Source organism: Diabrotica virgifera, chromosome 8, assembly GCF_917563875.1.
Source record: "Diabrotica virgifera virgifera chromosome 8, PGI_DIABVI_V3a".
NCBI classification, from domain to species: domain Eukaryota; kingdom Metazoa; phylum Arthropoda; class Insecta; order Coleoptera; family Chrysomelidae; genus Diabrotica; species Diabrotica virgifera.
The window spans coordinates 196,533,388-196,560,174 of record NC_065450.1 but is presented as its reverse complement, the minus strand read 5'-3'; the positions used below and the strand labels follow the sequence as shown (position 1 = coordinate 196,560,174).

The following is a 26,787-nucleotide window of genomic DNA, read 5'->3' as shown; positions in this document are numbered from 1 at the left end:
CGAGCTTTCCTTAACGAGCTTGTCAATATTTTAGCTAATATGATAATAATTCATTTATTTCTGCTACGACGGATACTTTTGTTTGAGAATAAGTAATTCAGACTACAAATATGTATTTGCAACATAAAGTGTGTCCGTAAATTGCTACGAATGTTACATTTTACATTCATTATTATGTTTTCGAGCTCGACTTGGCTCGAACTATTCGAGCCGAGCCGACACGAGCTTAACCTGAAGGCTCGAAGTTCAAGCCGAGCTTCTATCTCGAGCTAGGCTCGAAATTTCGAGCCGAGCTCGAGCTTGTCAAAAGCTCGTTTCGGCTCGGCTCGATTCCATCCCTAGACACGAGTCTGAAAAATATTTGTACACTGTTTTCCTGAATTTTAGGTTATGTCAGAGGTTTCTGTACCTTCTACGTTAGTGAAATGTTTGTACCTGTTCTTCGACTTACCCGAACTCTCAGAAAAAGAAGCTAACACCAAAGATACCAATAGTGACTTTACTCCGAAGGAGAGAAGAATACTTTTACAAAAGATTTTCGTTCAAGTAAGTATATCTATGTTATAAGACAATGGGTCTATTGAATAAAAAGAAGTATTTGCTTTTACTTCCTCGTATTTAAGTATTTACTTAATAGTAATTAAATAAAGCATTAAAGAAATGACTTTATTCAATTACTATTGAGTAAATACTTGAATACTTGTAACTAAAAGCAAATACTTCTTTTTATTCAATAGACCCAATATCTGTGACCATATTTCGCATGTTTCTCGTGATATACAGTCGGAAAAATAAAAGAATACCCATGAACGATCACATCAATCACTTATTTTGTATTTGCTGTCTCTTTCTATAAATAACAAAGGTTTGTCATAGAAAAAGACAGCAAGTACAAAATAAGTGATTGATGTGATCGTTCAAGGTATTCTTTCATTTTTCCGACTGTATGTACTCTTTATTTTTAGCTTCTAGTCCGACTCTGCAGCAATAGGATACCTTCAGAAGAACTAGCCAGGAAAGACGATTTGCGATTGTTGTTTACCGCAATCACGTCATCGGTTGCATCGTACAATACCATGTGGAGAAAAAGTGCTGCTGAAGTATTGATGACTTTATCCAGACATGGACTTACTCCACTAGTCGTTGGATATATTCATTGTAAGTATAAATCATTATATTTCCTAAAGTTAGCGTGTTGCTGCCATAAAAAAACACATAAACTGACATACCTGTAACATTTGGTCCCTATCATCTTCGAAATTTTGCGCAAATCGTTTTCATGGCGTCATTTTGGTCATCGTTTCTACAATTTGTTGCTAAAAATAATAAAATCAGGCTCTACAGATTAATTTGTAGCATTATGTATACATAATTGAACACAAGAACCGCTTGATTTATAATTGTTTTCACGCAATTTTGAAAAACTGTGAAAACGTTGAATTATGCACGTCCGTCTGTCCGTCAGTCTGTCCGTCCGTCTGTCTGCCTGTTCGTAAACTCAACTACCCCGTCGTTATACCAGGTAGAATGACAAATGATGTGTCGAATGAAAGCTTATACTCCAAGGATGGTACTAAAGGTGAGAAATTTGACATAGGACTTCCGGTTTTGGAAATGCAACCGCAAGTACCGTTTTAAAGTCATCGGAATAGTACAAGTAATATATTATTCGACGCGCCCTCTCAAGACGAGAAAAAATATATACTTCCGGTTTCATTACTGTCTGTCCGTCCGTCCGCGAATTTAACTGCTCCGTCACTATACCAGATAGAATGACAAATGTGGTGCCAAACGAAAGCTTATAATCCAAGGATGGTACCAAAGTGAGAACTTTGACCTAGGACTTCCGGTGTTAGAAATGCGACCGGAGGTACTTTTTTAAAGTGAAATTCAATGTAAAATTCTAAACTGTTGAATTCCTGCTTCCCTAATTATTTTACATCAAAAGTCATGAGAGAATATTTGTAGAGAATTGAAGTCTATATTAAAATCAAAAGTTAAAATTGTTCTACGATTTAAACGCATTCCAAAATTTTGAAAAATGTGAATACATTTGCCACAGTAGGTATGTGTGTAAAAGTTAGGCCACACGTTACTATTTAACTGACAGTGCTCACACCATTGACTGCATAAAAAATCTTTATTATTAATACTTTCTGCGCAACTGAGGGTATCTTATCAACTGTATTGTTTTTAAACAATAAATGATAAAATAAAAATATTGACAGTTCAAAAATGTGAAAATAATAACTTCATTGTGACACATTATTGCACTGTGTGTGGCCTAATTTTGTGCTGAAAAACTGAAAAATGTATTACATTTTTACAAAATTTTGGAATATGTTTAATTCGTAGAACAATTTTAACAGTTATTTTCAATACAGATTTTAATCCTCTACAAATAGTTTCTAATGTCTTTTGATGTAGAATAATTAGGGAAGCAGAAATTCAACAGTTTAGAATTATACATTGAGTTTCCTATGGCCCGTTTTCCAATTCACCACCCGGTATTATCCTACGCGCCTTGAACAAATATATACTTCCGGTTTTATTACTGCCTGTCCGTCTGACCGTCCGTCCGCGAATATAACCCCTCCGTTATTAATACAGATAGAATGACAAATGAGGTGTCGAATGAAAGCTTATAAACCAGGGATGGTATTAAAGATGAGAAATTTGAAATTGGACTTTCGGTTTTAGAGTTGCAACCGGAAGTACTGTTTTAAAGTCACCGAAATAGTCATCATCATTCTCTTTGCCTTATCCCTATGCGGGGTCGGCTTCCCTAATTGCATTTCTCCACACAATTCTGTCTTGGGTCATATCAATGTTAATCCCCTTTACCAACATGTCCTGCCTTATCGCCTCCCCCCAGGTCTTCTTTGGTCTTCCTCTCCTACTCCTTCCAGGAATCTGCACTTCAGCTATTCTTCGTATTGGGTGATTAACGTCTCGACGTTGAACATGACCGAACCATCTTAACCTATGCTCTCTCATTTTGTAATAAGTCACCGAAATAGTATAAGCGATATATTATTCGACGTGCCTCAGCAAGATAAGAACAAATGTATACTTTTGGTTTTTATATAATTTCCGTCTAAAAAGTTTTAACCGGAAGTGTCATATTATAGTCGCAGAAATAGTACATGTGACATATCAAGCGAAGAGTATTGAAAAGTCGAGCTTGACTCTTTAGTCCCGGTTTTTTAAACAATCATGACCGAAAGTTTAGTAAAAGTGACACAAAATTAGTAAAATCGTATATCAATCGACGTAAAGTTACACGAGGAGTTCAAATATCGACTTCCAGTTCTACATTCGATCACTTTAAGTGAAAACATACCACTTACGAAGTCCAACTACTTGTTTTGTCACTAATTTATTATTTTTGCAAAACTCTTTGTTTTGCATTGTATTGGAAAATAATAGCATATTTGCATTAGAAAAATTCGTAACTGGATTATTATTGGATTAAGAAAAGCAACTTTGTATTTCTCGTGGATATCTATGCATTTAACACTGCTTCTTTTCAGCAAATTCCTGTGTTGCCGGTTGCATACAAAACATGAAGAAAATCCCGGAACTGGCACCTTTGGAACTGGTCGAAATGTTCGTCACGTTGTTCTGTTTCCTCAAAGACTCCAGCGAAGTCTCTTCAACGTTGCTAGATGATTTTAGACAAGCTCAAGGCTATCCTTTCCTGTCGGATTTCCTTCTTAAGTAAGTAAACATACCACCAATAGTCCAGGGTAATAAGGTTTTATCCATGACACTTTAACAGCCAGGGTACTGAAGCGTTTTTTCGACAGGTAATACCTATAAGAACAAATTGTAACTATTTCCTGAGTAGGATCTGGAGGCCATTTTTATTTATAAACAATATATTGTCAAAAACAGCCTTTTTTCCTTTTTTTTTTCAAATCAATGGAAAACAGTGAAACTTATGGTTTTTTAGTACATACCAACATCTTCGAAAGCATGGAAAAAGCTTTAAAATGGCGTATTACAAAGTTTGATATACTCATTTATTGTTAATATAATTGCGAAAAGAGGACGACGTTTCAAAAAAAATAATTTCGCTATAACTATTGTAAAAATTAGTGTACAGCTTTGAAATTGTTGTCAAATAAGGGCTTTTTAGCGCTTAGTATGTGACAAAAATTTCAAAGCGATTCATTCAATTGTTTAAATTTTATTCAAATTGTTTATCTCAGAGAGATTTTTTTATTTGCAATAACATACGTCAGAAAAAAATGATATTAGAATCATTCTACAGGTGTCAAATGAAAGAACATGAGCTAGATTTTCAAATTGGTTTAAAAAAAGTGAATAGAAAATGCATTTATTAGTAATAAATACTTATGCAAAAGTATCGTCAAGTTTTCCTTATAAACTTTTTATTTTTTTATATAATAAGTTATATATTATATTTATTACAATTTTTTATCAATTATTATATACATCACATTTCTTGGTAGTTGTGCACCTAAAACACGGTAAAAAATAGATTTTTTCGAAAAATGTTATTCAAAAAGTTTATAAGCAAAAATTGATGATACTTTTGCATAATTATACATTACCAATAAGTGCATTTTTATTCACTTTTTTTAAACCAATTTGAAAGTTTATATCACGCTCTTTCATTTGACACCTGTAGAATGGTTCTAAAATCATTTTTTTTCTGACATTATATTGCAACAAAAAGCTCTCTGGGATAAACAATTTGAATAAAATTTAAACAATTGAATGAATCGCTTTGAACTTTTTGTCACATATTAAGAACCAAAGAACCCTCATTTGAAAAAAATTTCAAAGTTTTACACTAATTTTTACAATAGTTATTGCGAAATTATTTTTTTGCAATTTCGACATTTTTTCCTAATTATATTAACAATAAATGAGTATTATTCTGAAGCTATTTCCTTGCGGCATTTTTGTAATAATAAATGCGCCATTTTAAAGCTTTTTCCATGTTCTCGAAGATGTTTGTACTAAAAAACCATTAGTTTCACTGTTTTCCATTGATTTGAAAAAAAGGAAAGAAGGCCGTTTTTCGACACTAAATTCTTTATAAATAAAAAGGGCCGCCAGATCCTACGCAGGAAATAGTTACAATTTGTTTTTATAGGTACTACCTGTCGAAAAAACGCTTCAGTACCTTGACTGTTGAAGTGTCACGAACAGGGTATATTTTTGCCTTATTACCCTTGCCTACAAAGTATCGTTAAGACTTACTTTTTTATAGGTTTGAAAATGACAATTCGAGTGAAGCCCAAGAAACGATACGGAACTTAGTGTTGATGGTAACATCTTTGTGTATGTGCGGTTATATTGAGTTGAAGCCTTCTCAGGCTTCGACAGGCTCCTTATTCCAAATGCAAGGTTTCATTTTACCGCAACCTTCAGGTAGAGGAACGAGCGTCCGAAACATCCAGGCATTCAGGGTAAGATTTGTGGTATTAAATTACATACTATTGGAATGCTACCAGCAGCCTAAAAGTCTAGCCTGTTTCCCAGTCTTCTACTAGACTTATCTCTTTGTTTTTTGCAGGTTTTACAGAACGCTTTTCTTAAATCCAACTCATCTCTTCTGTGTTCCACCATCTTGGACGCAATATCGAGCATATATCACTCAGACAATGCTAACTACTTCATCTTAGAGAACCAGAACACCCTCACTCAATTCACAGAGAAGATCCAGCACAAACCAGCCGAGATACAACAGAAATTGTTCGATCTCATCGAGTTTTTGGTGAGTACATTCATTCTAATAAAGGAAAAACTGCTCTGATATTTAACCCATTCGCTGCCGATCACGCGCCAGCGCGTGATATGGTTGCTTCAGTCAGGTGCCGTTCAACAGAATAGCTTCTAGCCGAGTTTTATCCTCTTCGATAGGCAGCGAATGGGTTAATGCTTTCATTATTTAGTGTTTTTGAATGAATCTTAATGGCAGCTAATCTGGAAAGCTCAACGTAGGTGGCGCTCGTGTAGTTGGAGGTCACGTCAACTTACGTCAACACTTCAAATCAATATATTTCCAAGTAAATATTGCATATTTGTTTCGATGTGTGAATTAAACTCGAGAAAATAAAATCCCTCAATGTTGTGCTATGCATTTGTGCTTATCGAGAACATCAGGACACAGGTTTCTCAAAGATATTCTGAAGAGAAAAAAATGGATTGTAGCAATAAGAAGGGATAAATATGTGCCGACTATAAACGCACGTATCTGCAATAAACATTTTGTTGAAACAGATTACGTATTGCCCCTTGATTCGACAGTAAAAAATAGAATACTTCACTATAAAATTCAGATCAAAATTTATTATAAACGCACGGATTAAGATATGCAATTTTATATACATTCACACTGTTACCACATCTACAATCGCTTTTTATGGAGTGAACATATAAAAAAATTTATATTTGAAGCAATAATAATAATATAGAAAAATGTGAAATACTAATTTTAAATAATTCTCAAGTTCTCAATATTTTTTAGGGACTAAAACATAACCTGACCAAACCTAACCTAGCGTCATCGAAAATAAAAAAAGTTAATAACTGAAAATTAAAGTGACCTAGTAGGTACCATTCAAATATTCTTTAGTGACTAAAACATAACCTGATCAAACCTAACCCTAATTTTTTCTAATTTCATCTTAAATTTAAGGTCGCTTTTCACGTAGACAAACACCCAAATAATTGTACTTAATTAAATTAACACATTCTATATTTCCATAAGGAATTATAATTTTTTTAAATAAGACAACATTGCACAATCGACTGCGCTCAACCCATACTTAAACCAAATTTACACCAAATGCGCAACTGTCATGGCGGCCATATTTTGAAAATATCACATTTTTAAATGAGATAAACACAAAAATTAATGCTGAGCACACTTAATTGTGAATTTTAAATTGATAAAAAAGTAAGGCAGATCGCACATATCATATTATTCACAGTTGTCAGACTCGTGTGGGGAGCGCGAGTTAATACTAAATAAATACCCTCTTCTGAGCTATAGAAATAAAACATTGAGACGATGATTAATATAGTTTATCATTCGATAAGGGTTTCCTTTTTCCAGTAACTCACGCATTCCTTCTCAATTCGTTTTTCAACGCACAAACAGTCTCTAAGATCCATATATTTCGGCCATAATTTATTATTTATTAAATCGTAATCAAAAACACCATATACAATCTTCACGAATAGTCAAAACGTTGACCTCCAACTACACTAGCGCCGCCAAGCGGGAGAAACGGCGTACATAGGTGCCATTGATGAGTAATATTCCTGTGTCTAATATACTACAGGGTGAGTTTTTAAAACATCCTATATATTGCTGAAAGTCCTTAAACATTTCACACAATAAATTTTTTTTCTTAAGTGACCATGACGCTTATTTGCGTTTTTCATTGCTATTCTAAATAATATATATCTAAACTTATTTTTTTGTTTTTACAATTTCCTTTTATATTCTTTTTATCTATTAAATGCAAATACAGACTAAAGATGAAGCTACTACTACATAAGTTGGGCGTGACGCATTTGCGCGTTCTGTTCTGAGCATGTGAGGCGTTTTAGCGTCAAGCGCGTTGTGTGGTTTTAATATAGTTTTATTTTCAGGTATACCAGTTGAACTTTGTACCTTGTAAGGAATTGATATCGATGTCTATATTTTTGAAAACGCACAGTCTAAATTACGTGGACTGTAGCATATTATGTATGCAAACATTACTGAACATCTTAAAGCATAATCCTATTTTTAAAGACGTGTATCGAGAAGTAGGACTTTTAGAGGTTATGGTCACGTGTTTAACGCGCTATGGGAGTTTGCTTGAAGATAAAAAAGTCTCAGGTAAGTCCAAACCGACACTCAGTCCATTTCCAATCATCACTCCTGGTCAAAAAAATCCGGACACTTGCATTCTTTATGTAGTAATTTTCTACTTCTTAATAAAGGTGCCTATCCGTTCCGGATGTTGGCGATCAGCATGGCTATCCTAACTTTGCTTGCTGCTATTCTGAACAGTCCGGTTGTCGATGTTTTAAACCACTTTCTCAGGTTTTGAAGCCAAGATATTCTTCCTCTCCCTGGTCCTCTCTTTCCAAATACCTTGCCCTGAAGAATGAGTTGCAACAATGCATATCTCTGTTCATTCCTCATAACATGGCCAAGATATTCCAGTTTGCGCTCTTTGATTGTGTTAATAATCTCGCATTCCTTGCCTTTTCTACGTAGAAAATTAAAATTAGTCACACGATCCACCCACGAAATTCTCAAAATGCGCCTGTAACACCACATCTCGAATGCCTCGAGTTTTCTCAAAGAAGCCTCGGAAAGTGTCCAGGCCTCTACTCCGTACAACAACGTAGAAAATACATAGCATCTGATGATAGAGATTTTGGTAGCAAGAGGTAAATCGTGGCTTCTGAAAAGAGACTTCATCATTATGAACGCTGATCTCGCTTTTCCTATGCGTTGTTTTATTTCACTTGAGTGGTCCCACTGGCTGTTTATGTTGGTACCAAGGTATGTGTAGCTGTCGACCCTGTCAATTAGTTGTTGGTTATCCAAAAGCTGTGTATTTAATATTTCGCGCTTACTGACCACCATGTACTTTGTTTTTTTCGTATTGAGATCAAGTCCGTATTCTCTACTTATATCTGATATGCGCGACATTATTCTTTGCAAACCATCTAGACTGTCTGCAAAAACTACAGCGTTGTCGGCATATCTAATGTTGTTCAAACGCACTCCATTGAGTAATACGCCTTCCCGTAGTTCTCCCAGCGCTTGCTCGAAGATACATTCAGAGTATATATTAAACAGCACCGGGGACAGGATGCATCCTTGCCTCACTCCTCTATCTATGGAGACTGGAGACTGCCTCTGTCAATTGGTCATCCACTTTAATATTGGCAGTTTGGTTGTAATACAAATTATATATGATTCTCAAGTCTCCATCATCTACTCCCGCTTTTTCAAGATGTTTATGAGTTTATCATGTTTTACTCTATCAAACGCCTTTTTGTAGTCGATAAAACAAATATACACGTCAGAGTCAACATCGCTGCATCTTTGCATAAGCACTTGGACAGCGAATAGAGCCTCTCGGGTGCCTAAGGCACCGCGGAATCCAAACTGCGTCCATGATACCTGTTCTTCGCATTTTTTATATATTCTGCCGTGTATCACTTTCAGAAACGTTTTGATTAAGTGGCTCATTAGGCTAATTGTTCTGTAGTCTTCACATGTTCTGGCATTTACTTTTTTGGGTAAAGTTACGAAGGTCGACTGTAACTAGCTTTGGGGTATTTTTCCAGTTATGTATATTTTGTTGAATGCAGTTGTTATCCATTTTATTCCTTGTTCATCCATAAGTTTTAGGAACTCTACATAAAACTGATCAGGCCCTACAGATTTACCATCTTTAGTTGTTTTAATAGCTGACGTGACTTATTCAATGATAAACGGGGGTCCTGTTTGGCATTCAGTGTCTTCAATGGTATTCTGCCTTTCATCTGCAAAAGTTACTTCCACATATTTCTTCCACGTGTCTAGTTTTTCTTCCACACTTAACAGTGGTTTGCCTTGGTTATCTGCCAAACACCCAACTCTTTTAGGTTTGTATAAGCCTGCAGCTTCTTTAACTTTTTTGTGCATATTGAATGAATCCTGTTTATGTTGCAATTGCTGGATTTCCGCACACTGTTCTCTTAGTCGTGTATCCTTAGCTACTCTAATTGCTTTTTTGATCTCTTTTTCTATTCTTCTGTATAATGACATGTCCTGATATTTGGACTTTCGCCTCTCTTCCATCATATCTAAAATCTCGTTTGTCATCCACGATTTCTTCTTTATTTTTGGTGGTTTGGGGAATTTCTCACGTATGTCTTGTGAAACTGTATGCAACTTTTCTATCTCCTAGTCCATTACATCCGATTGAATAACGGTATTCAAGTTGTTCTGTATATACCGTTTTACACTCTGTTCTGTGTTTTGTTCTTTTAATAGCCTGATGTCGAATTTTGGATTGACACTACGTCTAACCTTCTTTAGCCTGAGCTTAATTTTGCCAATCAATGGGTTATGGTCTGACTTGATATCAGCTCCTGGGTATGTCTTGACTGATGTTATGCTGTTACGGAATCTTTTATTAATCATGATGTAATCTATTTGATTTCTCACTATGCGGCCTGGAGTGTCTTGAGGTGATTTCCATGTATATAATCTTCTGTAAGGGAGTTTGAAGTAAGTGTTAGTAATCACAAACTCTTCTTCTGTCACAAATTCACCCAGTCGGTCTCCTCGCTATTTCTTTCTCCAAGTCCAAATTGCCCTATGAATTCTCCCGATTGTCCCCTACCAATCTTGGCATTTAGATCACCCATAATCGAAGTTAAATCCTTTTTGGGGAGGCATTTTAAGGTGTTGGATAGTTCATTATAAAATGCTTCAATTATCTCGTCCGGTTTGTCTGCTGTAGGGGCATATACCTGGATAATGTTAGTTGTAATTGGGTAGGTATTAAGTTTAAGGAGGAGTATTCTTTCCAATATAGGTACAAAATTTTTAACATGTCTGGCAGATTCTTGATTTAAGATTATACCTACCCCATTTCGTGTCTTCCATTAGGGTTACCTGAATAATATATGTGATGATTATTAATTTTACATTGCCCAGAGTTCGTCCATCTCATTTCACTAATGGGTCTATCCATCTCCTTGATTGCATTATGAGTCTTACCTGCCTCGTATAATGTTTTAACGTTCCATGTGCAGATCGTGAGGTTTATCTTTACACTATATTGGCAAGGATTTCTTCTGCTGGCGACCGAGAAGGCCTGGCCGTCTTGTGATTGTCCTTCTCTGCCAGATCTTGGTATCCGAGTTCCATGATCAGTAATATCGTTTCTATGATTTGTCGTAGTCATGCTAATTGTACTAGGGGTACTCTCCGAGTCTTTAATGCAGTGGTTCCCCGTTGCCTTCTGCATCTTTATGCCGTTGACCGTTACGTTGTTAATAGGTTCATCCGCCTTCGAGAACGATTTATCAATCTCAGGACAAAAAGGTGCCCTTCCACTTATCAGCTCATCCGCCCGGAGCCGTTGGCCAGTAAGTTGGAGAAAAGCTTATACCGGCAATCGCTCGGACGTCAGAGCCTCGTTTGTTATCTGGCAGGATGCACCGAAAGGTCATTATCAAGACTATTACACGGGCAGGTGAGGTTGACATTTGGATAGGAGAGGCTATACGTTGCGCATCACTATCCCTTACATCCTTATGTAGTAATAGGAAAAATAAATAACCCAAAAGAAATAATAAATAACGCAAAAAATTAACATTGTTCACACAATATTTATTAACATTGACAACGATATCTTTAGGATTCATCGGTAGCACCACAATTCGAATGCTTCTAATTTATTTATCATTGTGGTTTTTAACGTCCGCGTCTCACAACCATACAATAATATAGACCACACATAGCATTTCAGGACCTTCTTGCGAATATTGATCGACAGGCTTCGGTTACATAAAACTGGTTTCCAGGTCATAAAAGCCTTACGTGATATTTTTGTATCCTGATTATTATCTCTTCATCCGAATCGCTATTCACATTTAACCAGCTGCCAAGGTATTTAAAATGGTTTACCCGTTCTATCTCCTCTCCATCAAGAGAAAGCACACCTTGATCTACATTAATCTGTCTAACTGCCATCCTCTTCGTCTTTGAAATATTGATTTTTAGGCCTCTCTGATAACTTGCTTCACTGACTAGATTTACCAATGTCTGGAGATCTTGTAAATTTTCTGCAAGAATGGCTGTGTTGTCAGCTTATCTGATATTTTTTATTACTTCTCCGCCCAGTCTTACTCCCTCTTGTCTGTCGTCAAGATTTCCCTGAAGATTTCCTCAGAGTACAGATTAAAAAGACTGGGTGACAAAACAGTAGTGATCAGTAGTGCAGTTTGAGTCGTCCAATTTTGGTGCAAATGCCTCTGAACGTCTTTGAACATTATTTTTAGGTTACGTGAGGTTAAGATTTTGATTTTTTGTTTGTATGATTTGTAGGGACAAACGCCAAGGATTACAAATTAGTGTGTAGACAAGAAAAATTAGGAGAATTAGTTGTCGAAGCGTTGACGATCTTGTTAACTAGCAATAGCTCCAACGCTAATGTTTTAAGAGAGTGCGGCGGAGCCAAATGCGTTCATAAACTAGTGCAATACACGGAATGTAGGAATTCAATTTTAGGTGAGTATTAAAAGTGTACTAAATCGTCATATTTAAATCGTTGTACAATAGGAAACTTGCACATTATTTTTATTATAATAATGTTCAGTCTTGTTTAAAAATGAGATTTCCAAAATTTCATGCTTCAAAAACTCGTAATAACTTAGAAATACAAATTTAAAGTCTACTGCGATATAAAATAGTATAAACGACTCGTGACGTCACATAGTTTTATTATATAGTTATGATTATGGTTATATTTAGGTATATTCTTCTTCACCTTCTTTATTTTATTGGCCTCCACCTACTTGGGTATTTGGCTAGCTTATCGTCGCGGAATAAGAGAAAAATATTTATATTTTAATGACATTTATCGTATGTCATTGTAATAATATATACCAGTTTGTTGAGATTGGAGTTTGATACAGTTTTTGAAGGAAAAGAAAGAAGGTTTACCATGGAAAATAAAACCATTTTGTAAAAGTATAGGTTTTCTATGAATAGTTCAAACGATCAAAAACACTTGCGACGTCACATAACTATTTTCTACTAACGTTTATAATGTCTAATTTAAAATTACATACAATTTTGTTTACTTTGTTGTTGCAAAATGTAAACATATAACCGGATGACGTCACGACGCGTTTTGGGCTGGCTGGTATAATTTGAATTTTTAATCGTCTTTAGGGGCCAAACGAAAGACAAACAAATTTTTTTTATCTTTGATACATGTTTTAAATTATGTTCTGTTGTGATTTATAACATTTTTTTCGGATTTAAAAAATTTTATGCAAGTTCCCTATTGCATGCACATACAGTCCGTCTAATATACTTACCGTTGCACGTCATTATCTGCGTCAGTGATCTAAGTTTACATTATTGCCCAATTACAAAAAAATTCTTAAATTCATTTTAAATCAAATATATCACATAATTTTTGCGAAGTAGATTATACAACAAAGCAAATTAATATTCAATGTAAATAAATAAAAACATTAAAAATAGAAAACAAGAATTAAGTTATAATCTTACGTTAAACTAAATAATAAAAACAATAAATATAATAAAACCAATATTTATATGGTCTCTTTTTTAACTAATAGGAGTAATTCAAATTTACAGTTACTGTTACTGGTAGGAAATTTTGGCACTAATGACATTTATAAAATTTTGACACTTCCGTCATTTTATAGGTTAATTAAGTTATATCGACGATTTCTTGTGTTCTTTGCGTTAATCCTTTAATTTTTAGATTTTTAGTCTACTTTTATATCAAAAACAGTTGTTCTTAGAACTCTTTAGCGACGTATTAGTATAATATAATATGTATTGATTATTGTCAAAAGCCGATATGATCAACCAAAAAAGAAGATGTATTTGATGATATTTCTAGTGACTTTCTTGGGTGTGAATCTGTCTTTTTAGTTTACTCCTCTTGGTTTAAAAATAAACTATAGTAAAGAATAAAAACAAATATGAAGTGTCAATACCGCAACTGTCAAATAAATGTTACCAATTTATGCTAAAATGTCACCTTCGTTCGTTTACAGTTACAGTGTGTTCCGAACAAATGTGCTTCATAAAAACGCTTTATAATCCATTTATACAAATTAAATGAAATATATTATTGTGTATTTCTTTAAGTTAACATTACTAGAAATCTTCAAATATTATTTCTACGCGTTTATAATAAAATATGTCTAGTGGCTGTAATTCCAGTGTACTCGGCAAAATGATTCTGAGAAAGAACACGCCTACCGCCTAAATATTTCGTGTTTGTATCACGTGACGTCACGGGCTATGACGCGGATGACGTGCAACGGTAAGTATAATAGACGGAGTATATACGAAATTATTAAAATGATTTCAGAGTGTGTGGACTGTATTATGGGCGTGGTTGAAAATCATTGGGAGAGGTAATTAAATATTATATAAACAATAGCATAATCAAGTTCATAAAAAAGCTTTCCCATATAACTGCTATGTATTTCATACACCACATGTGATCGTAGATAAAGCCGAGATGTCTTGTATGAGTTTAAAACAAATTCACAAGGAGAAAACGTTTGTTTATTACGAGAGGCGGAATCGTAATAAACAAACGGGAAGTAGTATCCCAGAGAGATTTATTCGCAAGTCTGTTGCCTTCAAGAGGAGAAAGAGGAGACAGGCGCGTCTGAATTTTCGTTTTGCAGTGCCTAATAATGTCTGTATTTCTAAAGGAGTGAGATAAATTCAGGATGAATTATTACTAAGGGTTGGATTAAGGAATAAAGTTTAATATTGAGGTTGAGAAATTAGGATTTGATGCAATAAAATAGTTATTTTCGTAACTAGTGCGGAAAGTGATACTTTCACGCACGAGACTGCCGTTGACCCGAACGACGCGATAGCGGAGTTCGGGCAAGCAGTCGAGTGCGGGGAAGACACTTTCCGCAGGAGTTAGGAACAATATTTTTTCTAGGGCCGTAGGTTTGGAAAAAGCCACAAAAAATAGAGTTATATCAATTTTTATTTAGAAGTGAAAATACACAAATTAATTCTTTTTGGCGGTTATTGGTGTCCATGACGACGATTCAAAACCATTGTAATTGTCTACTGATCTGAATTTTAAATATTGTGTCAAAATAATTTTATTTCATGGAATTATCTCGCTAATTTCATTAAAACATGAACACAATAAGAAATTTGAAATAAATTAGTAAATAATATCTAAATATTAGTTAATTGCATGTATTATAATATATTATAATGTCATATTACAAGGTACTTTACTTTTCCGCACGCCGTGCGGGAAAATTTACTTTTACGCACGCCGTGCGGGAAAGTGCAACTTTCGGCAACGACATGCGTGCGTGAAAGTGGCTCTTTTAGCACGACCGTAGAAAAAATATATTACTTTTCGCATTTGAAAAATTGAACAATCGTTTTGCAGCTTTTTATATGTTTTACACACTTGTTTTTTCTTATAGGTATTATTAAAGAACTAGTATTAACCACAGGCGGTGACGACGATATGACTCAGCTCCTTCATACTTTAAATTCCGCCCCAAGAACACAATTGCAGCTAAAAATTGATATATTGGAAGCATTGAAGCTATGCTTGAAGGAGTCACATCGTACCAGAACAGTATTTAGAAAGGTAGGTGTTGCAAATAACTAATACGTTTTTTTCCTTCATTAGCCTATGGTTCCAATGTTTCGTTGCCTGCTAATATTCGCTCCCTGACTTCTTCACTTCTTTTATTTTTACCATCCTATTACTCCTAAGTGTTTAAATTGGTGAACTCTTTCAAAAGTGTGGTTTTCTATGTTGATTTCTCTCGTATTGTTATCTTTTCTTCTATAGCAGATTAGATACCTATATTTTTTTAATCTTTCCTTGTCCCTTCTCATAAGAACTATGTCATCTGTATATGCTACTCTTTGTGTTAAGAAGTGGGCTATAGTTCCTTTAATTTCGCTGGCCTTGACTGTTCATTCTACTACTATGTTGTATGTATAGTGTCGTTGACAGGGAATCGCCTTGTCGCATTCCTGTTTCTATTGAACTTGTATTTCTGCTACCTCAGTCTGTTGATATTTTAGTTAGGGAGCCATCGATAGTCATTTTTGTTAATGTAGTCTGATTACATTTGCCGCTATATCTTGATTTTTCATTTCATTAAATAGAGTATTACAGTATAGTTTGAATCGTGTATGTTTAGCTTATTATAATTTAGCGGTATCTTCTGACCCTTTTCTCTTGCTTCCTTAAAGTGCTGTTTAAGTATTCTTCTCTGTTCTTCTATCTCTCTGGAGTAATCTTCACATAGGTAAATGTCCGTTTATTTTAATTTTTTAGATTGCTTTATTATTTCTGTTCTTTTGGTACCGCTTTTAGTTCCAGTAATATAGGTCTCGTGCTATTATCTTTTTGGATACAAACTCGTTTTACATCTATTATGTCGGTATTTTCATCTAGTGGAACTTGGATTTTAAGTGAAATATTTTTTATACTAGTTTTCGTATCAATTCTGCCATATTCCACTTGTATTAGCTGAAAACTATTTTACACCTCATCAATTTTTTGTTCTATTCTTATGCCTTTCTCCTTCATATTATCTCATTTTTCACTTATCTTTTTCATTATTTCCTCTATCTTTACTCAACCATAGAAAATCACCTCCAGTCAGTCCCTCAAAAGGTTTGTTTCTCTTTGAGTTCTTACCTTGTAAAATTTAATGTCAACTTTAATAGGATATAAAATTAATTAATTCTATTAACAAAACATTGTAGCAGAAATTTGTAATGCTACATATCTATGGAACTTGCCGTTCCTTATCTGTCAATTGTCAAGTTGAAATGTTCAGTTACTTTTTACTGCTGTTTTTACTATTTATCTTTGTTGGCTTACAGTTTTTAAGTTTTGCTCGTGATTTTTTGTTCACTGCACTTTTTCTTGTCTCGATGCTGCTTGCTGTGTATATATTTTTTGATTAACAAGTACTATTTTTCGACTTTTCGTTGTTGCGAAATAGTTTTCACGTATTATAACTCACATACACTGTTGCCAAGTTCATTTATTGATAATATTTCATAGTAATCACAAGAAAAATATTTTCTTGCACTTTAAATTTTCATGTTATCTTTATCTGTAGCTTTATCCTTCTTATTTTTTTCAGACTAACGGCTTCGTGTACGTAACGAGCGTTCTTGTGGCCCTAGAAGGTCGCTTGAGCCAAAGAGAATCGAATCCCGAAGTGTTGCAGCTATTGAGCATAGTGTTCCAAACGATTTGCACCGCCATGCGTTTCGAACCGGCCAACGCCAAGTTCTTTTACCACGAAGTCTGCAGGACGAGCCTCTGCGATACCGTCAGATTATTAGGATGCTTTTCGGGCGAGAAAGTGTCTAAAATTAGTGAAATAGATTTCGAAACGACGTCCAACGGATTTCAGGAGGTCTATCAGAATATTTTTGTTGGTCCTGTCACTAATCCTGAGTAAGTTCTATTTATTTAATCGAAAGCTTTCGTTATTTTTGGTTATCTTTCAATTTGTGCACCATAGAACGACAGGTAAAAGTCATAATTAGGTACGACGTACGACGTAAACGTGGTTCAGTTTTCCGTCCGACTGAAATAGTTTCTTTAGCAAGTTTTACCGTATCTTCTAGGGCTTATTTTGTGGCAAAACAGCCGTACTTATACAGAGGAATATCTTACAGGGGATTACACATCAAGAATGGTATTTCCCATGGGAATACACTGGCCTGGTCTATAATTGGAGCGACGAAGTCATCTACATGCCGTTATTTGGTTGTATATCCATAAATCCATTTGTTTCTTATTTAATAGTGAAGATCGTTTAGATAATTGAAGAATATTATTATTAAAGTCCATATCGGTTTATTCAAATCGCAAATAACCAACTTTCTATCAAAGGGGGCCGGCAAAGACGCTGAATGAACGTAGTTACATAACCACGTAGATATTACTTGAAGCTGCTGAAGGGAAATACTCCAAGTAACGGTGAAAACCTGTGAAGGTTTGACCTGGCCAGCATGGAAAACCAAGAGAGCCATGACTGAAATGTCTACCATATTTACATGTTTGTTATGCAATGAAATAGGTCACATTTTAATCAACAGACAATGGTAAATTTTTTATCATTGATTTTGTAATAATGGGTGGGGCTATGCGCGTCCGAATGCATATAGGATAAACCATATAGCATCGGGACATTTCTGTCACCAATTTGGGATTTCTATTTGGGGTTAAAAGAACTTTTTCTCCTCCAAAGGATGCCTTGCAAAGGATTTCGGGCAACCAATTTTTTACATCTTACATTACTACATACTTAAAAAGGAAGAGTCTGCTTTACAGCGATAAAATTGATAAACTACAAAACGTTTTACAGCGTTTTCAATATACGCGTTCTTTTTCACTTTCTCTGCCGGCCAAAATAACCTCGGACATGGCTCACTTTTTCCTGAGCTATGAACCAGAATACATCCAGTCTTATCCTTATACCTGCGTATTACAACTCTACGATAGTATGAGAAAACAACTGTAAACATGAAAATCCCTAGATAGGGACTTTTTTTTCGCCTCATGACCACGTTTTCTGCATTTGGAACCACTGTGCGGCACTCAAGAACGCGTATAAATATGGGGCATTTTCAGGTCAAGCAAGGCAGTCTCTGTCTGTTCTGGGAGCCCTCTGTCGGTTCTCTGCTCCCCTTGTGCACCCCCCTGCACACATCTTAGACTCTGGGCTGTACTTTTCACATTAAAATCGCCAATAAATGAATAATAAAAATTCTACCTAAAGATGGAATCAACGCAGATGAATTTTCACCATAGACGAGTGGTTGACACCCTCTGCAGAGCGTCCAGGGAAAAACACCATTTCGTTGTAGCCAAAGATTCTTGTTTCCCTGTGATGACAGTTTCATTAGCTTCCACATTCTTTATTTTTAATGTTATTATTGAAAAAATCTTATTTTACACATGCAAGTTCACTATTTTTTGTTTTTTAGAATACCAGAAGAGATATCCCCATCTTTAGCATACACTACAATAGTATACAGGCTTTTATATGACCTAGCGTTAGACTTATTTGATAAAAATATTAATACAAACATATTTTCATCTAAATCTCCACCGTTGTCTCGAGATATCAGTATTCAGGTGAGTTTGTATTCATGAAATTATTTATTCCATTAGACTGATTTTAAAACTATTAGAAACTAATGGAAATGTAGGGTTCGGGAAAATTTAGTGTATTGGAAGGTCCGTCAGGGATACAAACCGAAGACTAGCCTCTGCAAAAATAAGAAGGGTGAAATCATTAGCGATATGGGCGAAATTAAGATAACCTGGATGACATATTTTAAGGAAGTATTAAACAAAGGGACACAACCACCATTACAACAACAGAGGCAGCAGCAGGCACGGCAGGAGGTACAATAACAAGAGCTGGGGGAAGATGGAGAAGAAAATGAATTAACTAGATCCCCAAAGCTAGAAGAGGTCCAAACGGCAATCCACATACAAAAAAGCCATAAAGCACCGGCAATAGATAAAATACCGGCAGAACTACTCAAGCAAGGAGGAAGGAATTTGACACAACAGATGTACCAGCTAATACGAGAGATATGGATAGAAGAAGAAATCCCCAACAATGGAAGAAAAGTATAATCTGCCCTATTCATAAAAAAGGAGACAAACTGTTGTGTTAGAATTATAGAGGCATCTCTTTACTTTGTTCGGGATACAAAATATTCACAAACATCCTTAATCGAAGACTTCAACCTCTCACGGAAAAAATCATCGGGGAATATCAAGCAGGGTTTAGGCAAAATAGATCTACTATTGACCAACTATTTACAGTTAAACAAATACTAGCCAAAGCATGGGAATATGACATGGACGTTTACAATCTCTTTGTATTCTACCTAATATATTGGAAGAATTTGGCATACCATCAAAATTAATACAACTAGTGCAAATGACAATGACAGAAACAGAAGCACAGGTATGTATTCAAGGACAGATCACTGATGCGTTTACGATAACGCAAGGACTGAAACAAGGCGACGGACTGGCTCCAACGCTTTTTAATCTTGTTCTTGAATATGTAATTAGACGGTTGACGGTGAGCAGAAATAACATACTTACAAACAAATCTACCCAATTAACAGCATACGCAGATTATATAAACATAATGAGCAGAACAATGAATGCAGCGGAGGAAACCTACGTTGAGTTGAAACAGAGTGCAGAAGCAGTAGGGCTAGCAATAAATACAAATAAAACAAAACTACTCATACAAACCATATCAAATAGACCGGCGCAACAACACTTTATTGACGATATAGAACATGTGAATAGATTCACGTACACGGAATGGATCTGGTCGCAAGCAATGAAGAAGAACCGGAAATAAATAGAAGGTTTGTGCTGGCAAATAAAGCCATTTTGCGATGGGCCACATATTCAAATCGCGAGACGTACACCGCAAAACAAAACTCCGGGTCTATAAAACAATAATCAGGCCCATAGTAAGTTATGGCTGTGAAACATGGGTAAGAAAAATATTACGTAGGATACTGGGCTCAATAAGTGAAAATAACAGCTGGCGAATTAGGTATAATAGAGAAATATACGAGCAATATAGCGAACCAACTCTAGCACAATACACTAAACTGCAGAGATTACGGTGGGCAGGGCACGTGGTCCGCATGCATGAGAATAGAATCCCCAGAAAATTGCTAAATGCAATAATGCAGGGAAAAAGACCTGTTAAAAGACCTAAAAAGAGATGGGAAGACGAAATCGATGAGGATGCCAGGAACTTCATGGGAACGCGTTCATGGAAAAGAACAGCGGTAAATCGAAATGATTGGAGAAGCTTGTTGAAGGAGGCCAAGGCTCGATTTGGGCTGTAGTGCCATTGGATGGATGGATCGAAGGTCCGTCAACGTCAACATGACCACTGGTAACGTCATGTGTCACCGGTGACGTATATGTCACTTGTCTATGACCACCACGTGTTCAATAAGAAATACATGGATCAATTTAGAAAGAGAGCAAATTTTACCCGACCGATTAAGTTGAAACTTTGCTTATCTCTCTCCGTCCGTGCTAATATGTTACTTGTCTATGACTACTGCGTGTTCAATAAAAAAATACATGGATGAATTTAGAAAAAGGGCAAATTTTACCCGATCGGTTAAGTGGGAACACTTCAAAATATCCGTTTGTGACATTATGTGTCACTTGCTATGAATGCAGCATGCTTAGGATCAATACACATTTAGAAAAAACAATTTTTAGTAGTGTAAGATACAAAAAATCTGAAGAAGAAACATATAAAGTGAGAACAGACGCTAGAGGCTACAAGGAAGATACAAAAAATCTAAAGAAGAAACATATAAAGTGAGAACGGACGCTAGAGGCTAGGGGGGGCTAGACTAATAGTATATAGGAAAACATAAGTTTTTTGTGAAAACATAATTTACAGAACTACAGCAACAATCAAGTATTTTTTAACATGTGCGTCTTTTATTTTTAGGGAGATATTAATGGAAAGCGATCAAATGTCAATTCCCTAAATTTAAGCCCACCAACTCCAGATCCAATCATAGTTCATCCTGGGGTTGTAGTTTGTATGCTACAACTTTTACCGTGTATAAAAGTAAGTACAATAATAATTATTAACTTCTTTAATTGTATACATAATCTATTGGATAAAAAGGTTCTGAAAATGGCTTGAATGGAACTGATTGCAATGAAAATTACATTTTATATTACATATTTGTCTTTTGACGTTTCGATTTCTATTCGGAAAATCGTTTTCAAATAGAAACTTGGAGACATATTAGTTACTTTTATACAGAGTGAGTTTTATGTATGGAAACACTCAATTATCTCAAAAACGGCTTACACGATTTTTATAGATTTTGGTAGGTATGGGTTTTCTAATGCGGCCGATATTATAGTGCTAATTACATTGTTGTCATATTTTCCGTTTTTCTGGAAATCTAATGAACTTTCTTATTTCAAATGGAACACCCTGTATATTTTTTTGTTTTGAAGTCCCTAAGAAATACTGATAATTTTTCATAATTTCATAATTTCGGAATTATTGCTACATTTATTAAAAAAAAATTTAAACAAATTATAAAAATCAATTTTTTTGACCCGGGTAAACACTATTTTAGGTTGTTTGGATCATGGGGAACAAAAAAGATTTTTTATAATTTTTCTCTAAAATGAATCGTTTCCGAGTTATAAACAATTTAAAACTGAAAAAAATCGAATAATGACGATTTTCAAGGTTCAAGAAAACAAATAAACAATTTTATTTTTGAAACTGCGAAGTACCCAAATTCAACCTCAAGCCTTATTTTATCAGATACCTATAAGTAATTTAAGATTGTTTCATTTTAAAACATTGTAATTTTAAATGTTAATGCAGCCCGATCGCCCGTCCTCTCATATGCACTTCATTAAAAATTAAAAATCAATGTTTTAAAATAAAAAGAGACAAAAAATTTTATGGCAAGCTATCAGAAGAAGAGTTGGGCTTGAATTTAGGTACTTTATAATTTCAAAAATTATATTTTTTACTTTTGTTTTAGAACCTTAAAAATCGTCATTATTCGATTTTTTTCAGTTTTAAATTGTTGATTACTCGAAAACGATTAACTTTAGAGAAAAATTACAAAAGAACTTTTTTGTTCCCAATGATCCAAAGAACCTAAAATAATATCCACCTGGGCCGAGAAAATTGATTTTTATAATTTGTTTAAATTAAAAAAAAAATTAAAAATAAATGTAGCAATAACTCCAAAATTATGGCATTTAGGTATAGGGAATATAACATAAACAATAATCAGCATTTCTTAAGGACTTCAAAACACAAAAAATATATAGGGTGTTCCATCTGAAATAAGAAAGTTCATTAGATTTGCAGAAAAACAGAAGATCTGACAACAATGTAATTAGTACTATAATATCGAACGCATTAGAAAACCCGTACCTACCAAAATCTATAAAACCCGTGCAAGCCGTTTTCGAGATAATTGAGTGTTTCCATACATAAAACTCATTCTGTATACAGAGTGCGCCAAAGAAAACAGTCCACCTCGATATTTGGCAGTATTTATTAGATTTTAAGGAAATGAAGAAACAGGTTGATTTTTGATCTAAGGGGGACACATTTTTACGGTACATACATCTGTCATTTGTCAACCCCCTCTCTTCCACTCCCCCACCCCTTTTTTTAATAGGGAATAGGGGTCGTGTGCTAGCTCATTTGAAAGCTTATTCAATTCTCTCTTCAGTAATACTAACATTGACATAATTATTTATACAGGATATCCAAGAAAAATTATTTTAAATTAAATTGACACATAAAGAAGAATGTACATATGTAATTTTTTAACTCAAAATACATTCTACTGCTGACAGAAAACATAAAAAAAATGTTTATTTGATAAATAAACATTGTTTGTTGTTTAAATTCAATATTTAACCTACCAAGAGGCAGATGGTTGGCAGCTTGAACATTCAAATTAAGCGAAAAGCAATGTTTATTTATCAAAAAACATTTTTTTCTGTTTTGTGACAGCAGTAGAATGTATTTTGAATTAAATAAATTACATACATTCTTCTTTTTGTGTCAATTAATTTTATTAAAATATTTTTTTCTTGGACACCCTGTATAAATAATTATGTTAATGTTTATGTTACTGAATAGAGAATTGAATAACTTTTCAAATGAGTTAGCACACGACCCCTATTCCCTATTTAAAAATAGGGGGTGGGGGGAAGTGGAAGGGAGGGGGTTGACAAATGACAGATGCATGACAAATCGACCTGTTTCGCCATTTCCTTAAAAACCAATAAATACTACCAAATATCGAGGTGGACTGTTTTCTTTGGCCCACACTGTATAATACACATGCAACACACAATATACAAACATATCATACATAAACGCACAATGCACAAACGCATAATACACAAACAAATATTACAAAACGCTCAGAATTTGATATCCCGAGGGGGCAAACACCATCCTCAGATTTTTTCAACTAAAAACATGGCTATTGCTTTCAGGATCGAGGCCTAGTAAGTCAACCGTCAATTTCGAAAAACATAACCCGCTAACATCTTGTTGATTATACATTTTCCCATTAAAATAATCCTTTTTGAAAACGATTTTTGGAGTAATCGAACCGTCAAACAGTAGTAAAAATAGTATATTGTGCAACAAGTGCAGAAAGGCACTAATTTCTCACGAATTTGAAAAGTTCCGGTACGAGCGCAAGCGAGTGCCGCAATTCAAACGAGTGAGAAATTACCTTTCTGCACGTGTTACATACTATACTTTTTCTACAACCACAGTTTTTGCTAAAAATAAAAATCACAATTTCCAAACGAAGTTTCATTATAATAATAAATTATTAATTTTAAACTGTATGTAATTAATACTAATCAATTTAAATTCCTTATACCTAAACAAATTACACAGAAATCAGTTAAAAAATTAATGCACTGCCTTAATTTGTTTGAATTTAAACTATTTTAAATAATTATTATAAAATAATGTCACATTTGACGTTATATCAATGCAGTCACAGATTTCCACCATACCTACTTCATTCGACGTATCTTGCTGAGGTTGCTAAATCTTTATTGGTTAATTGATAATTATAAAATGTTTATTAAGAATACAATTGTAAAATAAAACAGTTCTAACATCCATAATTTAATTTCTATTCGATAATTAAGTATAATAATTGTCTTACAGGTTATATACAGGGTGTAACAAAAATACAGGTCATAAATTAAATCACATATTCTGGGACCAAAAATAGTTTGAGTGAACCTAACTTACCTTAGTACAAATATGCACATAAAAAAAGTTATAGCCCTTTGAAGTTACAAAATGAAAATCGATTTTTTCGAATATATCGAAAACTATTAGAGATTTTTCATTGAAAATGGATATATGGCATTCTTATGGCAGGATCATCTTAAAGAAAAATTATAGTGAAATTTGTGCTCCCCATAAAAATTTTATGGGGGTTTTGTTACTTTAAACCCCCCCAAACTTTTCTGTACGTTCTAATTAAATTATTATTGTGGTACCATTAATTAAACTCAATATTTTTAAAACTTTTTTGGCTCTTAGTATTTTTTCGATAAGGCAGTTTTTATCGAGTTGCGGCTTCTTTTTTAATATGTTTACATAAAAAAATTTATGGGGGCTTTGTTCCTTTAAACCCCCCAAATGTTTGTGTACGCTCCAATTAAACTATTACTGCGATACCATTAGTTAAACAAAATGTTTTTAAAACTTTTTTGCCTCTTTGTATTTTTTCGAGAAGGCAACTTTTATCGAGATATGGCTTCTTTTTTAATACGGTTCAAAATATACCTAAAAATGTAAATCATACATAAATTTTCATATTTTTACTAAGTCTCCATAATCGTACATTAACCATATACAAATATGTGGTGGATTTGACAAATATTCAAAATATTTCGATAAAAACTGAATTTTCGAAAAAGTACTGAGAGCCAAAAAAGTTTTAAAAACATTGTGTTTAAGTAATGGTACTACAATAACAATTTAATTGGAACGTACACAAAAGTTTAGGGGGGTTTAAAGGAACTAAACCCCCATAAAATTTTTATAGGGTGTCCAAATTTCACTATAATTTTTTCTTAAGATGCTACTGTCATAAAAATGCCATATGTCCATTTTAAATAAAAAATATTTAATAGTTTTCGATATATTGGAAAAATCGATTTTCATTTTGTAACTTCAAAGGGTTGTAACTTTTTTTATATGCACATTTGTACTAAGGTAAGTTAGGTTTAATCAAACTATTTTTGGTCCCAGAATATGTGATTAAATTTATGACCTGTATTTTCGTTACACCCTGTATTTGTCTACACTTTAACCACAGATGTAAACAGAATATATAACATATAACATTACTCAGAATAAGGTATTTATTTGTAAAATACCAAATTAAAGTTAAAAAATATTGTGTTAAAGTAGCGAATGTTGCAGATTTCTCGGACATGAGTTAAATCGGTTCTTTTTTGAAAAGCACTATCAAATCTAATATCTTAAATAAAACCATTTCATCAAAACATGTTATAATTATTATATTTGTGGAATGTAACGGTACTGTGCAGAAAAGAACTTTCCAGCACAGACACGTCACTTTTCTGCACACTAATGTCATATCGCTGGTACCTATGATTAATGTGATTCCTAAAACATTTCCAGCGAAAATAATAACTCTTTGATATGTATTGGCGTTTACAATTTTTTTTATATGCGTTTCCGGGAAGATTGTAACTCCCAAAATATTTATAATGAAAATATTTTGTTCATAATAGATGCCGACGAAAACAATTATTTCCCTTTCTGTTTCTGTGTTTGCCGACGAAAACAATTATTTCTGAGAACTTTTTACTAATTATAATTTTCGTGGACCCACAAACAGAAATGATGTTTTTTGCCGATACTCCTCAAAAAATAAATTTTTTCGCTAACACTTTATTAGGGATTATAATTTTCACAAGCATATAATCGAAAATAATATTTTTCGCGGCGTTCATTGAAAGTTCATTTTCGTAGGCGGCGGCGATATATCCTATACTGTGAGAAAATATCAGCTTTGTTAACATAAAACTGTGCAAAAGTGCATTTTGAATAGTAGTTGTAGAAAATAGTATATTGTGCAACAAGTGCAGAAAGGTACTAATTTCTCACGAGTTTGAAAAGTTGCGGTACGAGCGCAAGCGAGTGCCGCAATTCAAACGAGTGAGAAATTACCTTTCTGCACGTGTTTCACACTATACTTTTTCTACAAGCACAGTTTTTCCTAAAAATAAAAATCACAATTTCCAAACGACGATTAATTATAATAGGTACCTATGTGATAAATTTTAAACTGTATTTAATTAATACCTACTAATCAATTTAAATTCCTTATACCTAAATAAATTGCACAGA

General features: G+C 34.2%; 1 protein-coding gene across 1 annotated transcript in view; it reads left to right on the top strand.

The window, feature by feature from the left end:
- The window catches only part of LOC114334541 (WD repeat and FYVE domain-containing protein 3), a 108,468-nt gene that overhangs the window by 18,990 nt on the left and 62,691 nt on the right, over window positions 1–26,787 (top strand). The window contains exons 4-14 of the mRNA XM_050657350.1: window positions 388–546; window positions 966–1,158; window positions 3,534–3,720; window positions 5,246–5,444; window positions 5,552–5,752; window positions 7,639–7,870; window positions 12,095–12,277; window positions 15,229–15,398; window positions 16,921–17,240; window positions 18,779–18,929; window positions 21,316–21,438. Of these exons, the coding sequence (XP_050513307.1) occupies window positions 388–546; window positions 966–1,158; window positions 3,534–3,720; window positions 5,246–5,444; window positions 5,552–5,752; window positions 7,639–7,870; window positions 12,095–12,277; window positions 15,229–15,398; window positions 16,921–17,240; window positions 18,779–18,929; window positions 21,316–21,438 (2,118 nt within the window). The remainder of the gene's footprint in view (window positions 1–387; window positions 547–965; window positions 1,159–3,533; window positions 3,721–5,245; window positions 5,445–5,551; window positions 5,753–7,638; window positions 7,871–12,094; window positions 12,278–15,228; window positions 15,399–16,920; window positions 17,241–18,778; window positions 18,930–21,315; window positions 21,439–26,787) is intronic.